General features: G+C 43.5%; 2 gene segments (V, D, J or C); both read right to left on the bottom strand.

Annotated features, from left to right (window-relative positions):
* LOC111532386 overlaps nucleotides 1-14758 on the bottom strand; it is a 512723-nt gene that overhangs the window by 425708 nt on the left and 72257 nt on the right. The window contains 2 exon segments of the C gene segment in view: nucleotides 8459-8757; nucleotides 8846-8990. Coding sequence covers nucleotides 8459-8757; nucleotides 8846-8936 — 390 coding nt within the window.
* The window catches only part of LOC111521481, a 514718-nt gene that overhangs the window by 434675 nt on the left and 65285 nt on the right, over nucleotides 1-14758 (bottom strand).

The following is a 14758-nucleotide window of genomic DNA, read 5'->3' as shown; positions in this document are numbered from 1 at the left end:
GTTCAATTACCGGCACAGCTACTTTTCCTCTCGGTGCTTTAGGTTGGTTTCTGAGAAGGACCATTGTTGATGTTCCCAGTCTCACCGAATCTCTGAAGATGTGGTCATGGAAAGTGTGGGTATGATGAGAAATATTTCTCAGCAAGATTGCGAGACTGGATAAATGTTACTAAAACATAATGATTTTCTTTTTTCCCCAAAGAACATTTACAAATTCTGGCTTGAAACACAGTTCGTGTACTTTAGAGAACAAGTCATCAATTATGACTGTGAAGACAGAATTGCTTAGAATATTGCAGAATTTGTGGAGAAAACTGAGCCTATTTCTGAAGACTCTCCAGTCTATTTCACATAGGAGAAGTCTCTTGTAAAGAGAAGATAGTCATTCGTGCTATTCCACAGGTCTATATAAGTGAACTTCAATTTATTCATCTTATAAACATCAGGCAGTTCCCATTTTATTCTTGGTTTGGCCTATGAAAACAAAGAGAGTGATATCATAGAGTGCCAGAGAATGCCAGGGAGAGAAGTGAAGAGCAAGACAGGTGGGAGCCCGTCCTTGACGGATGGGCAGTGTCTGGCCCTGTCGTGGGAAAATGAAGGTCCTTCTGGGCCATGGAAACAGTGAGTGCCAATGCAGAGGATGTTAAAGGCTGCAGAGTTTTCCAGTATCTTCAAAAACTGTTCGATCACAGACGGTAATCAGATGTGGATGACGTGTGTGAGAAAGCATTCCCAGGAAAGCAGAGTTTATCTTGAGGAGAAGCTCAGAGCATTTTCTCCTTCAAAACCAAAGGCAATTTGACCTTCTTTGTATTTTGGGAAGTACCTGACTTCCCTGAGGCATTAAGGTTAGGGCGAGAAGTCCAGAAGGAAGACATCAGGACCACCTTCAGGGTTCGTACACCCCACAAGAGGCTGTTTGGTGTTTTTCCCAACTGGAACTGGCTGCAACGTGATTCCAGTTGCTATCAGTCCTTTCTTCATATTTTCTAGGTGTTGAAGACTTTTGGAGTGGGGAGAAGAGCGTTCGTGATGCACAGAACACCACTTTTCATCACTTTCTGCTCTATTTCTATTTTCAGCCATCTTTGATCAGGTTCTCTTTTCTTGACCTTTTCCAAATCTCAGTTCCTGCTTCCTCAAGTATATAAAGCAAACCCCGGTGACTCTACCTTCTTCACTATGCCATTTTCAACAGTCTTGACCCCAAAATGAAATTTCCTGCTCTGAAAAAAGAAGGCCCAAGCCATGAAACCACAAAATCTTCCTCTACCCCGATAGTGTACAGTGGCCGGTAAAGTCGGTAATTTCTCAAAATAAATAAATAAATAAATAAAACAGAGACCAGCCCTAGACAGACAGAGATATGCGACCTTTTAGACAAAGAATTCAAAATAGATGTTTTAAGAAAACTCAATGAAATTCAAGATAAACAAGCATGTCCCCCAAAATGACAATCAATGTTACCATAGAAATAAAGATTAGTAAAAGACTGACCAGATAATGAGATAGGCTTATTATTTCCAAGGTCATCGTGACCTTCAAGAAGGGATCAAATATGTATTAACTAGTGAAAACTGGAATATAAACAGTAGGATCATTTGCAAGGCAATAAACAGTATCTCATGTGGAAAGTAAGGATGGATATAATTAAGACCAGCAAAAGGCCTGCTATGTGAAATGAGTAACTTCTACAATGCACGTTTGCTGATCTGTGCAGTGGAGAGGGAAGGGATTATTCTGGAAGAGGTAGAAGAGTGATGTGAGATAAGGACACAGTGGTGCAAAATAGTATCATTAGCAAACAGAACCTGCCAGGGGACTGGGGCTTGTATGACTTCTTTCCACTGTCCTCTGTGAGAGTTCAAATGCACCATTTTCTGTTCCAAGGATTTGCTCCCACAGCCCTCACTCCACCCTAGTTAGAAGCTGCTGATATTTACTCCTCTGCAGTTTCCCACGGACAAACTCCCACTCCTTCTTCGTGGAGCATGGTTTAAAGCAGAGGTCAGCTCTCCCTCCCTCCAAATCCCACAGTAATTGGCATGAGCCTCTCCCACAGCATGTGCCACCTAATTCTGCACCTTTTCATTCCAACTAGATTGAAAGTTAGGTGTGGATCTGAACCTTAAACAATACCTTCATCATAGGATGTGTAAATGACTGCTTTCACTGTTCTATCTGTGAACAGAATAAATGCACAATTAAAATGATTGTTTAAATTAATTTAACCACAAAAACCTTCCCAAATGCTGTAAACAATGCAACCACAAAAGAATTGCTCTCCTAAATTGTGAGATTGTAGAATGAAACAATAAACAAAGAAAATTATGTCAAATATTTGAGAGGAGCCTCAGAATTTTAATCCCTCTTATACAAATATCATTTGACACAATGCCTCTCTCTACCTGAGAGAAAGAACCAGCCTCTGGTAATTACTGCTCGTCTTTTGATGTGGCTTGATTTCCCTGAGGTCTTTAACTCAAGAAGATGGGGATATTTTCTTTGTAAGAATGCTTATATTACTTTTTGTTTTCTTTAGTTTTCACATATATTATTTGTTATGAATATAAATAAGTATATTGTAATAAAATCTTCCAGCTCTCTGTGGGTGAAGCTACAGTTCCCATTCCATTAGAGCAAGGCCTTTATTTCTTCTTTTTTTGGTTATTAATAAAATATTCCCTTTCTGCCCTTGTATGTTCACCCTCAGTGTAGGTAGGAAAACCTGCCTGCCTTTTTTACATCTTCTTTCAGCAACAGTGTTTACAGCTGTGGTCTGAGTTCTGTTCAAGCGTAAGAATCAGAGCTGGTCCACTATTGGGAGCGTGGGTCTCATGGGTCATGTGGATGAAGGTGGAAAAAGATGGATACAAGGTCTTAGGAAGTCTTTGAAATAGCATACTAAGGTCAGGGAATTTCCATCTGTGCCCAGGGCTTCCACACAAGGTGACAGCAAGGAGTGATTTGATGATGGCAAAATTATAATGGGTTCAGAACAATCCCTGCCAAGAACCATCATTTGCAAGAGAAAGAAATTTGGTGTCTGTGGCACCAAAATATCCGATAAATGAATTTGGGGAACTATAAGTTTCCAAGGAGCTATGCAGGACCATGCCCTTCTGTCCTGGCTGGGTCTGGAATATTCTATCTTAGCCTTGGTGTACAGGGCTGTCTCTGAGGACTCCCAGAAATCCATGATACATAATCATGTCAGCTTTAGTCACAGCTTGAAATTTCGAATATGTGAACTGTAACTTCCCCCGAAGACAGGTGAGGGATTTTTATTACAATATAATTATTTATATTTGCAGCAAACCCTATATTGCAAAAGGTAAAATAACAAACAAAACAAAAGTAATATAAGCATCATTATAGAGAAAATTCCCCCATCGTCTTGAGTTAAGACCTCAGGGAAATTACTTCAAATCCAAAGACTAGAGCAGTAGTTAGCAAAGGCTGGAGTAGAGATGGACTGTTGGGAAGATGTTGGTCAACAGACACAAAATTTCACTCAGATAAGACGAAGATGTTACAAAGATCTATTATACAACAAATGACTAGAGTTGGTAGCAGTAGATTGCATTCTGGGAAAATGCTAACAGAGTACATTTCAAGTATTCCCACCACTGGAAAGGATAAGGATTGAGGTACTGCATATGTTAATTAGCTAGATTTAGTCATTGCACTACGGACATACATTTTTAAGTGGCAGGTTGCATGGTATACATACATACAACTCTTATTTGTCAGCATTCAGGTTCTAGAAATGCCATTTCCTAGGGAGCCAAGCTGACACTGGAGCAGTAGTGCACGTAGCTTCAGTCTCCCAGGACAGGAGCAGTGGTAATGGAAAACAAAATAAAGAACATGCATTGCTTACACTAGGCAGAAGAAACGAAGTCTTGTTATCATGGCTGTATTCATCAAGTAACGGCCACAAAAGTCACAAAAACGTTCAAGTCAAACATGAAGAATGGTGTGCCCCTGTATGCAGAAAACTTCCAATGTGACAGGGATAGAAGAGGCTTCAGAAGAAAGAATGAATGTTCTTGTGGATGAAGCATCAGACCTTGCAGATGCCAGATGCCCCAACACATGCAAGGGAAGAGGCCTGTTCCCCGCCCATGCCCGAAGCTTCTGTATGTGGGAAGCAACCTCCCAGCCCCGAAGAAAACTGCGTGTCCCAGCCCTGAAGGCCGAGGCTAAGACACCCAGTGCTTGCCTTAGAGCAGTGAGTTGGCTCTGAGGACTCCTGGAGCCTGGTGGACCACAATTGCTTCCACTACCCACATTTACAGTTACTGTGTCTCGGGGTGAATCTGGACAGCTGAGGTCCAAATCTATTTCTTTCTCCTGGAGAAGGAGAAGCAAACAGAGGAGCAAAGCTTCTGTTAAGGGTTTGCAGGAGTTGCAAGGAGAGAGAAGGATGAGGTTTGTGAGCAAGAAGGAGGTGACTCTGCCACGCTGTGACTGAGCTGCTGGCACAGAGATACACGGCCGAGTCCCCCTGCTGTGTGCGCTGGATCTTCAGAATGCAGACGGATCTCTCAGGTCTCTCTGCAGAGAACCAATCACGGGGGGTCTCTCTGCAGAGAACCAATCACGGGGGGTCTCTCTGCAGAGAACCAATCACGGGGAAGCCCCAATTTATCTGCTGCATCCTTGTCTTGGAAGTAAATTGGAAACTCCAGGCCCTGCCCCAGGCTCTGTCGTTATCAATAAAGGACATTATGACCTGAAATTGGATCATATCTGAGAGCTACATCCTTTCCCTTCTTTGCTACCTTGTGTCTCAGGGACTGGGAGACTCCAGCACCTGTGTAATCTGTGGAGACAGAAATTGGGAACTGAATGAGAAAAACAACTATAGTCATCTCTCTCTCACCCATCACACACACACAACACACACAGACACACACACACACACACACACACAATGAGACTGCTTGGCGTCTGAGGAATCACCTGCCCCCAGGAGACACAGGCTGCCCAGCAGAGGAGCCTGGTGCCCATGGCAGGGTCAGGGCAGGATGGGAGCTTTGCAAGATCAGAGTCACCGTGAGTAGGAGCAGAGGAAGAGGGACATCCCTGTCCTTACACGGAAGTACCCACAGTGACATCACTTCCTCTCTCAATCCATGCAATGACAGGAACAAAGGATTTATATTAGAACACACTTAAATGACTTCTTTAAGTATTTGTGAGTTCCTTGCTTTTTGCTTGTTTGTTTTTTGAGACAGAGCCTTGCTCCGTTGCCCAGAATGGAGTGCAGCAGTGTGATCTCGGCTCACTGCAAATTCTGCCTCCTGGGTTCAAGTGATTCTCATGCTTCAGCCTCCTGAGTAGCTGGTATTACAGACTCACACCACCATACCAGGCTAATTTTCGTATTTTTAGTAGAGACGGGGTTTCACCATATTGCCCAGGCTGGTCTCAAACTCCTGACCTCAAGTGATCCGCCCACCTTGGTCTCCCAAAGTACTGGGATTACAGGTGTGAGCCACCACGCCCAAGCTATACATTCCTTTCTAGGCCGGGTGTGGTGGCTCACGCCTTTAATCCCAACACTTCCGGAGGCCGAGGTGGGTGGATCATGAGATCAGGAGATGGAGACCATCCTAGCTAACATGGTGAAACCCTGTCTCTTCCAAAAATACAAAAAATTAGCCGGGCGTTGTGGGGGGCACCTCTAGTCTCAGCTACTGGGGAGGCTGAGGCAGGAGAATGTCTGGAACCTGGGAGGCGGAGCTTGCAGTGAGCTGAGATTGTGCCACTGCACTCCAGCCTCGGTCACAGAGCGACACTCCATCTCAAAAAAATAATAATAATAATAAAATTCCTTTTTAACAACATCAGTGCACATATCATCGCTTTGGGCTCCCGTGCTGTCTGGATCCAGAGGCCTCACACTGCATCTCTGAGTTCATCTCGTCATCCCACAGCCGCTCCTCCGTCTGCTGGGCATGTTCTCTAGGATGTGTCAACAGCTCCACCAACACAAGGCACCAAACGGTGAGCTCATTGTCTTTCCTGCAAGTCAGGGTCCCCTCTGCCATCCCCATTCATGCGCCCGCCTCCTCCATCCCCCAGTCACAGGTGCCCAGCGGGACTGCCCCATCACATGGGTTCCCTCATGAGAGGCACCTCATCCCTCTCTTCTGCAACCACCTGCTGTCTTTGTTAACTATAATTCAGAAAGGATACCTTGGTGACAAACTCACAGTGTTTTTTCTTTCTCTACCTATAAATATATTTACCTCAATCTCAGTATTTAATGAACGAGAATTATAATTCTGACTTGATGCTTATTTTTAATCTCCTTTCTTGACTTTCACTGTGCCTTTCAGTCTATTCTTCTGGGAGATAGTTATCTTTTGGGCTACTTTTAAAATCTTCTCTTTGTCATTTGTGTTCCACAATTTCACTGTAACATATGTATTCATCTACTTCATATTCATTTAACTTGTTCAAACAGAGGATTTAGGTCCTGAAACACATCTTGAAAATTCTCAGCTAATGTCTCACAATTATCACCTATCATTCTCTCCACTTTCTCTTTGTGACACTTCAATCATGTGTAAGAAAAATGGGAAGTTCCAACAAAATATTATATATATCCTAATATACTAGAACCCACAAGATTTTTATTCCTTATCCCTTACCTTTTCTTGTTTCCTATTTAATTTTTTGTGCTGCATTCTAGGTAACTTCTTCAGATCTGGCTTTGACCTCAGTAACAATCTCTTTTGAAGCATGTCACCTTTCTTCATTTCCACCTTGTTTTCAATGATAATCTTAATCATTACTGTATTCTCTTTGATTATTTTTAATGTTTCCTTGAAGGTTTCTGACAGTCTCCTTTTTCTTGTTCACATATCAATTTGCTCCTGTATTCCTTTAAATATGGCTCTTTAACTTTTATAACTTTTAATGGCAAAATTCCTTGTCTTCATACATTTCAACTGCTTATTGTTTCTACTCATTTTTCTTCATTGGTTCTGGTTTTGTCTCAATGGTGGGAGTATATTTACCTGACATTAATCTGTGGAACATTAGAGAGGCCTGCATTGGGAGTGCAGAACGTCCAGTCCGTAGCTTTTCCAGCTGTCTCCAGTCTCATCCCAAATGCAGGGGGCCAAGAATTGTCTGCTGCACTCTGAGTTGCCAAATACTCTCCTGGCTTTGGTTCCTGGGGTCAGAACGTACTGTCAGGACAGCCACAATGTTCCCTCCAGAACACAGTTCTTATATTTGTTATTTTTCATGATACCGTCTCCATAAATTAGCACTTAAAAGGCTGTGTGTAGTCATGACTTCCCCTACCTGTTCTTCCAAGAAAAAATTATATAAATACATTTTCAATAAAAAAAACTACTTAATCTAAAGATATTCCCTCTTCTTTCCTTTTTGGTTCTTAACCCAAAACTTTACAAAATAACTTAGATATTAGAATTATATAATGTAGACTTTACCCTCATTGAGTTTGAAAAGCATGTGATATTTTAAATTGGAAATTCCTAGACGAACTGACAAACTGGCTTACACAATGAATGGTCCAATGCTTGTTCAACAAGCAAGTGCCCTTTGATAAGCTCATAGCAGAGCATCTCAAGCACAGTTAACTCTAGATCTCTGCCAGGAGATCTAGACTACAGCGGACCTGTAGTCTTCCTATTATTGGTTCATCCACCTGCTCGTCACTCATTCAGCCTGTCATTCATTGATTCATCCATTATCTGTGAAATAGGTCTCCCTTCATGCCAGGAACAGCTGTTGGTAAATGTAACAAGCACAGCCTTCGCCTTTATGGAGTTTAAAATCGAGTTGAGCAGAAAAATATCCAGACAAGTAACTGGAAAACTCCAACTGTGCTCAACTCTACTGACTAATGAGCACATGTTACCATCAGTGCTTATAACAGAAAAATTGATCTCAGCTGGGGGGCAAGGGCGTGCTTCCCACAGGAGGGCTGATCATGCTGCGGTCTGAAGCACAGGTAGGAGCTGGCCACTGCAGAAACGAAGGCTCCAGCCTAGGGCAGAGAAAATGGCCTTTGAAGTCTCTGTGATGGGAAGGAAGGAGGCACAGAAGAAGGACTCCCCTCATGGCTGCAGTAGAGAGAGGCGGGGAGGTGAGGGGAGGAGAGACACAGCAAGGCCTTAGAGGGTGACTGCCCATATGGGAAAGGTGGGCTACAGAAGAGACCACATGAGGGTGGGGGCTGGGGAAACCCCAGAGAGAAGAAGCAACATGGTCCCCAGGGAGAGACGAGAGTCTAGATGGATCTGAAATACGAATCCTGTTTCATCCTGGGGGCCTCAGAACCATGATGATGGGGTTTCAAGGTCCCTGGTGCAGAAAAATCTGCTCAGGGTATCACTGAGTTTGGGGTGGGAGAGGAGGGCAGAGCCTCCCTGCCTTTATGTACCGAGAGGAGACGGCCGTGCAGCACTGTGGCTTCACTGCTGGCACAGAAGTACACAGATGTCTGGGAGGGAGCAGCCGACTCCAGCCTGAGCCGGAAATCCTTTTTGTTTAATCTGGAGACATTGTAGCCATCGGGGACTTCTCCTTTGTCAGTGGTATCCTCGGTAGCTGAGTAATGAATCAGCCTCAGCCCCATCCCTGGGTCTTGTCGATACCAGTACATGGAGTCATGGTTCATATCCTGGGCACACTGCAGTGTCAGGCTCTGTCCTGTCTTCAGGATCTGGAATTTTGGGCTCTGAGTGACACCAGCATTTGCAGGACCTGCAGAGAAGGACAAAGCTGATGCTGCAGCCCCAAAGGGAAGGCGCTGGGCCTTGAATTCCAGACAGGGGCCCTGCCTAGGACCCACCTGCCCCCAAGAGAGAAAAGGCCGCACAGCACAGGAGGCCGATGCTCATGGCAGGTGCTGCAGGACAGAGGGATCTTCTGGGTCTGTGCATTGATGAAAGGGGAACAGGACTGTCAAGGAAGTCATTTTGAGTCGTCACTCTCCCTGCCTGGGCCCCAGAGCCTTCCTGTCAGGAGAGGCCACGCCTCTTCCCTAGATGGTCAAATTCACAATAAATGCACCAGTGAACAGTATGGATGGGAAGAATGCCTTTGTCTGAATTGACACAACCTTACAAGTTTTTCTTAGCCTTTTTGTAAGCAGTTTGTAACTCAATGTAAATTTTATCCCTTTGATGATATAATTCCTCATTCATACACTGGTGTTAGTTACCTAAATATTTCTCTAATTTAGACGCTTACGGACACTCCTCACGCCTTCCTGGTGTTTTTGACTCCTGTGTCCCAAATACTCCTTCAAGTATCCTTTTCTAATTTGCTTAGCTGACCTTAATCCTGTTTAAAATCTTTTGTCTATATTGGTTTTCTCTGTTACCAAGTTTCCAAATCCCAGGGGCAGGTTCATCAACTTTGGAGCAGTTGCTTGTTCTGTTTCTTGTCAATTCACTGACAGATGGGACTCCTGACAAGCCGAGCTGAGCACCTTCAGCTCCACCCAGGGCTGTTGCTTTCCGTGCCTGGGGTGAGACCCCAGCAGGCAGAACCACCTCACGCTTCTGACTGCCCTCTCTGTGTGGACGATGGTGGCTGCCCAATGCTGCCCATGATCTGTGGGCACAAACGTGTCCTGATGTGTGAGGTACGTGGGGAGAGGAGAGAGGAGGCAGGCTCCAGGATAAGAAAACGTGCTCTCATTTTATTTAAAGTGTCATATTTCATAGGGAATATTCCCTTGGTCAGGATTCTCACCACTAATTCAGTAACAATTAAAAAAAAAAAAGGCCGGGCGCAGTGACTCATGCCTGTAATCCCAACACATTGGGAGGCTGAGGTGTGCGGATCATGAGGTCTGGAGTTCAAGACCAGTCTAACAAACATGGTGAAACCCCATCTCTACTAAAAATGCAAAATAATAATAATCATCATCATCATAAATTAGCCCGGCATGGTAGTGCACACCTGTAATCCCAGCTACTCAGGAGGCTGAGGCAGGAGAATCACGTGAACCCAGGAGACGAGGTTACAGTGAGCCAAGACTGCCCCACTGCACTCCAGCCTGGGCAACAGAGCAAGACTCTGTCTCAAAAAAAAAAAAAAAGCTCAAAAACTATATCTTAGTGCACAGAGCTCCACACTTAAAAAGACCCCTGTTGCTGTAACATTGTCATGATCTTCAACTTCCTTACAATATTTGAGCAAAGGAGCTGCCAGTAAGTCTCATTGACTGTCCTGAGTACATGGTTTGGTTTCATATTCTGCTCACCTCCTCTTGTGCTGGTTTCCTTTTGGCACAAGCACATGACTGGAGTCTGAGTCACTCAGCATCCATGGAGTTTATGCTGAGTCACTCAGCATCCAAGGACACAGAAATTGAAGTCAGAGCAAAGGACCACCTGGTGCTGGAAGTCACAGCCAGGATGTAACAAGTTCATGAGTGGGTACCCTGTCTGTGCCCAGGCTAGACCAGGAGACAGAGAAACACACTATCTAGGAGCCTGCTTCCCAGGGCAGAAAAGGGCATTTCCTAGCTCAAGGCTTAGGACTCATGAACTGGACAGTTAGGGTCAACACAAAGAGAACCTTTCTCCCAATGTGACGTCATCTCTCAACAAGGTCACTATTATCGTGTTTTGTTTGGCCCCAGGGTACTCAGTGTGTGGACACAAAGCTCAGCTGCGTATGTGTCTGATGAAACTCAAAATATTTCCCTTAAAGATGATTAATTTTTGTCAAAATATCATTATAAAATAATTTGAGTAAATGAGCAGATAAGAAAAGAGATGAATGAAAATGAATAAACAAACTTTATAAAATCAGCCTGTACCAGCTTGGAAGACCTTTTGAGGTTGTTTTATCACAACATCCATCTCCAGATAGAATTGTCCCTAATGTGGATCTGGTAGCTTACTTGGCTTCAACCCCTTTTAAAACCATATAACTTTTCAGGAGCTCCTCATTCTGTTAATTATTTAGTTACGTATAACCGATCTGTTTATTTAAAATTTGTAATGTTTATATAACTTATATATCAATAATACTGAGTTTTAAATGCCTGAGGTGGGATATATGCTACATTCTCTAGTTAATACTTTCAAAGTAATCATCACACATATATATTGCCATTTCTATGACTTCCTGAGTCCTCACCCTAAGATTTCCAGGCAAAATGTGTCTTTATCTGCCTTTGGGCATTGGCACAGTGGAAGAGGCTGCCTGAGATTAGCAAAGGAAATAAAAATAGCTAGATCTCTACTATATGCTAAATATTTTATGGTATTGGCTGGGTGCGGTGGCTCACACCTGTAATCCCAGCACATTGGGAGGCCGAGGTGGGCAGATCACGAGGTCAGGAGATTGAGACAATCCTGGCTAACACTGTGAAATCTTGTCTCTACTAAAAATACAAAAAATTAGCCACACGTGGTGTACGCCCGTAATCCCAGCTACTCAGGAGGCTGAGGCAGGAGAATCACTTGAACCTGTGAGGCAGAGGTTGCAGTGGGCTGAGATCATGCTACTGCACTCCAGCTTGGGTGACAAAGTGAGACTGTGTATCAAAAAAAAAAAAAAAAGGAAAGAAAGAAAAAGAAAAAAGAAATTCTAATTTTGTATAGTAAAATAACAATAAATAATGAAATTATTATTTTTTTGAAGTCTTCTCTATGAAACAGAATTGAACTTCGAATGAATGTGCATTCATATACTCAGTGCTTGCTGTTCTGCAAATGACCCTGCCACTCGTGTGACAGATGGTTTCACAGAAACAATAAGATACTATATATTTAATATTCAGACCTTAAATGTGGTGTATGCATACAGAGGAATATCATTAAGCATTAAAAAGAAGAAAATCTGGCCATACCTGACAATGTGGCTAAACCTGGAGGACATCATGTTGAGTTGAAAAAGTCAGGCACAGAAGACAAATACTACATTATTGTGCTTATATGAGGCAACCTAAAAGTCAAACTCATGTAAGTGAAGATGAAAAATGATAATTTCCAAGGGCTGGGAAGTGGGACAAATGGGCAGCTGCCGTCAGTGGCTATAAAATTTCAGTAAAGAAGGATGAGGAAGTTTTAGAGATCTACTGTCCAACCTTGTGTCTGCAGATTACGATACTATATTGTACATTTAAAAATCTGTTTAGGGCCAGGCGCGGTGGCTCATGCCTGTAATCCCAGCACTTTGGGAGGCCGAGACGGGTGGATCACGAGGTCAGGAGATCGAGACCATCCTGGCTAACACGGTAAAACCCTGTCTCTACTAAAAATACAAAAAATTAGCCGGGTGCGGTGGCGGGCGCCTGTAGTCCCAGCTACACGGGAGGCTGAGGCAGGAGAATGGTGTGAACCCGGGAGACGGAGCTTGCAGTGAGCTGAGATCATGCCACTGCACTCCAGCCTGGGCAACAGAGCAAGACTCCGTCTCAAAAAAAAAAAAAAAAAAATTCAGTTTAAAAGATAGCCTTCGGTTATTAAACTAAAAAAGCTGGCAGAAAAAGGTGTAGGTGGCTAAGGAGAGAAAGAGAAGAAGAAAAGGAAATCTGTATAATTCAGAAACTGAACAAACTACTTTGAATAAGTTAAAAAAATTAATGCAAACCTTAATACTCTAAAAGGTAAGAAACATATTTATCATTCTTTAAAGCTTTTCTTTTTTATTTTCATTTGTTCTTTTTTCATTTTGCATTTTTTGTCACAAAATATCTATACAAAGAAAGGACCTCCAAACATATATCAAATAAAATAAATAAAATAATAATGAATGAATAACAATTTTTCTTGTTACTTTTCCTCAAGGTAGCTTGTATCAGTTACAGGAAGTCTACAGTGCGGAAAATTTCATCCTTCTGTTTTGCTTCAGTGAAGGTGAATGGATACGCTTGGCCTGGAAGTCACGTGTCCCTTGGACTTGTCAGGGAAGAGGTTATAATGGTCACATATGAGGCATGACCTTGCCCTCCTGCTAACGGGACCTGGAAAGGGGAAGCCAGATGAAGGGACAGATATGTAGAGTCGGGGGAGAGGGCCAGTGCAGAGGTGTCGGAGGAAAACACCTCAGCCAATTACTTAATATGAGACCCAGGACAGCTGCTTTCCTTCGGATGTATAAACAGGTGAAATTATACCTACCTTACATGATTTCAGTGATATAGAAGCAACAGGAAGTGTCTGGGGGAAAAGCCTGTCAGCTCACCAGGACCTGAGCCCCTCTGGCTGGCAGCACCCTCCTCAGGTCACTCCCTGAGTGGGGGTAGGAAAGTGTCACCCAATTCCTTGGGGTACTGGCCTTTTCCAGGTACTCTCTCTGCAGGCCACTCTTGCCTTGTTCACCCATTGAAAGACCCAGGCTCAGCAGCTCCATGCAGCATTCCTGTCCCGCACAGACCCTCAACTAAAGGGGAGGTGGTTGGGCACAGTCCCCACATGCCCACATCACACTTCACTTTCCTCGGCCCACCCTGTTCCTGCCCTGACACTGATTCCCAGCCCTTGCCACCCCAGCCCCTACACCCTCCACTGCCCGTGCAGAGGCAGAGACACTCCCTGCTTGGTGCAAATCCCAGCCCTACCTTTCCCTGGGCAGTCCCAGGCCAGAACCTACTCTAATATCCACCTAATCTCCTGATGCCAGCAGGCAGCCAGCCATTCCCTTCCACCCTCCTTTCCTGGCCACCCTCACACCCCTCCCCAGGGTTCCCTGCCGCATTGTGGAGCCACAGCGCCCCCAAGTGGCCAATGTTCCACAGCCCCATGGATTCACACCTGACCTGATGAGCTCAGGATTGTCCAAATTAAGAACAGGGGTGCCCCCACTACAAGCCCTGCAGACCCCATTATCTCACACACACCCTCTCTATTGCTTTCCCGGAAGGGCTGGTTTAGGGTGGAACTTCAAATTCACCCTTGGCCAGTGGAGACAAAAGGACACATCTTGATTGCACAATAAATTACTGTTACATTATAGCAATGAGCATCCTAAGATGGAGGAGAGGAGCCAGAATTATACAGGCCACAGGACGAAACAGTGTGACAATATCAAGCCAAACTGGGCTGAAAATACTACATTGCAGAGCTCCCTTTGATTAGTCAGACCCACATCTTTTCACACGTTGTATTTAGTTTATTCACAAATTTTAGCACATTTTATAAAGAGGATTTTTTGATTTTACAAATTTATTTCTGAATTTATAAAATCTTGAAATAAACTATCTTATCAGCTATAACTTAGGCAGATTCAGTTAGGTCTGCTATTTCCTATCCTTACCTAGGAGTGCTTAGGAGCTCTGCCAGTGACCCAGCACCTCATAAAATGCCACTGATTTAGGTTGATTTCATCAAGGGTGATTAACAAGCATCTTTGACTATATTCCACCCTCACCAAATCTCTAAAAATGTGGTTGTGGAAAGTGTGGTTATGGTGAGGAAGTTTTTTGCAGGATTATGAGTCTTTATGAATATTACTGTACCATAATTTTCTTTCTTTAGTGATTCTTCAATCAGCACAAATAACATAATTTTCTTCACTCCAAAAGAACATTTGCAAATTCCAGCATTAGATATGCTTTGGATACTTAACAGCACTGGTCATCAATCCTGACTGTGAAGACACAATTGTTAGGAATATTACAGAAGTTACATGAAATACTAAGACTACTCATAATCATTCCGCATGATATTTCAAGTGGAGTCCCTTAATCACGCTCCAGGATTCTGTATAAGAGGGCAATAAATTATTAGTTTTACAAACA

This window comes from Piliocolobus tephrosceles, chromosome 8 (genome assembly GCF_002776525.5).
Source record: "Piliocolobus tephrosceles isolate RC106 chromosome 8, ASM277652v3, whole genome shotgun sequence".
Lineage (NCBI taxonomy): Eukaryota > Metazoa > Chordata > Mammalia > Primates > Cercopithecidae > Piliocolobus > Piliocolobus tephrosceles.
Note: the sequence above shows the minus strand (reverse complement) of the source record. Positions and strands in the feature narration are given on the sequence as shown.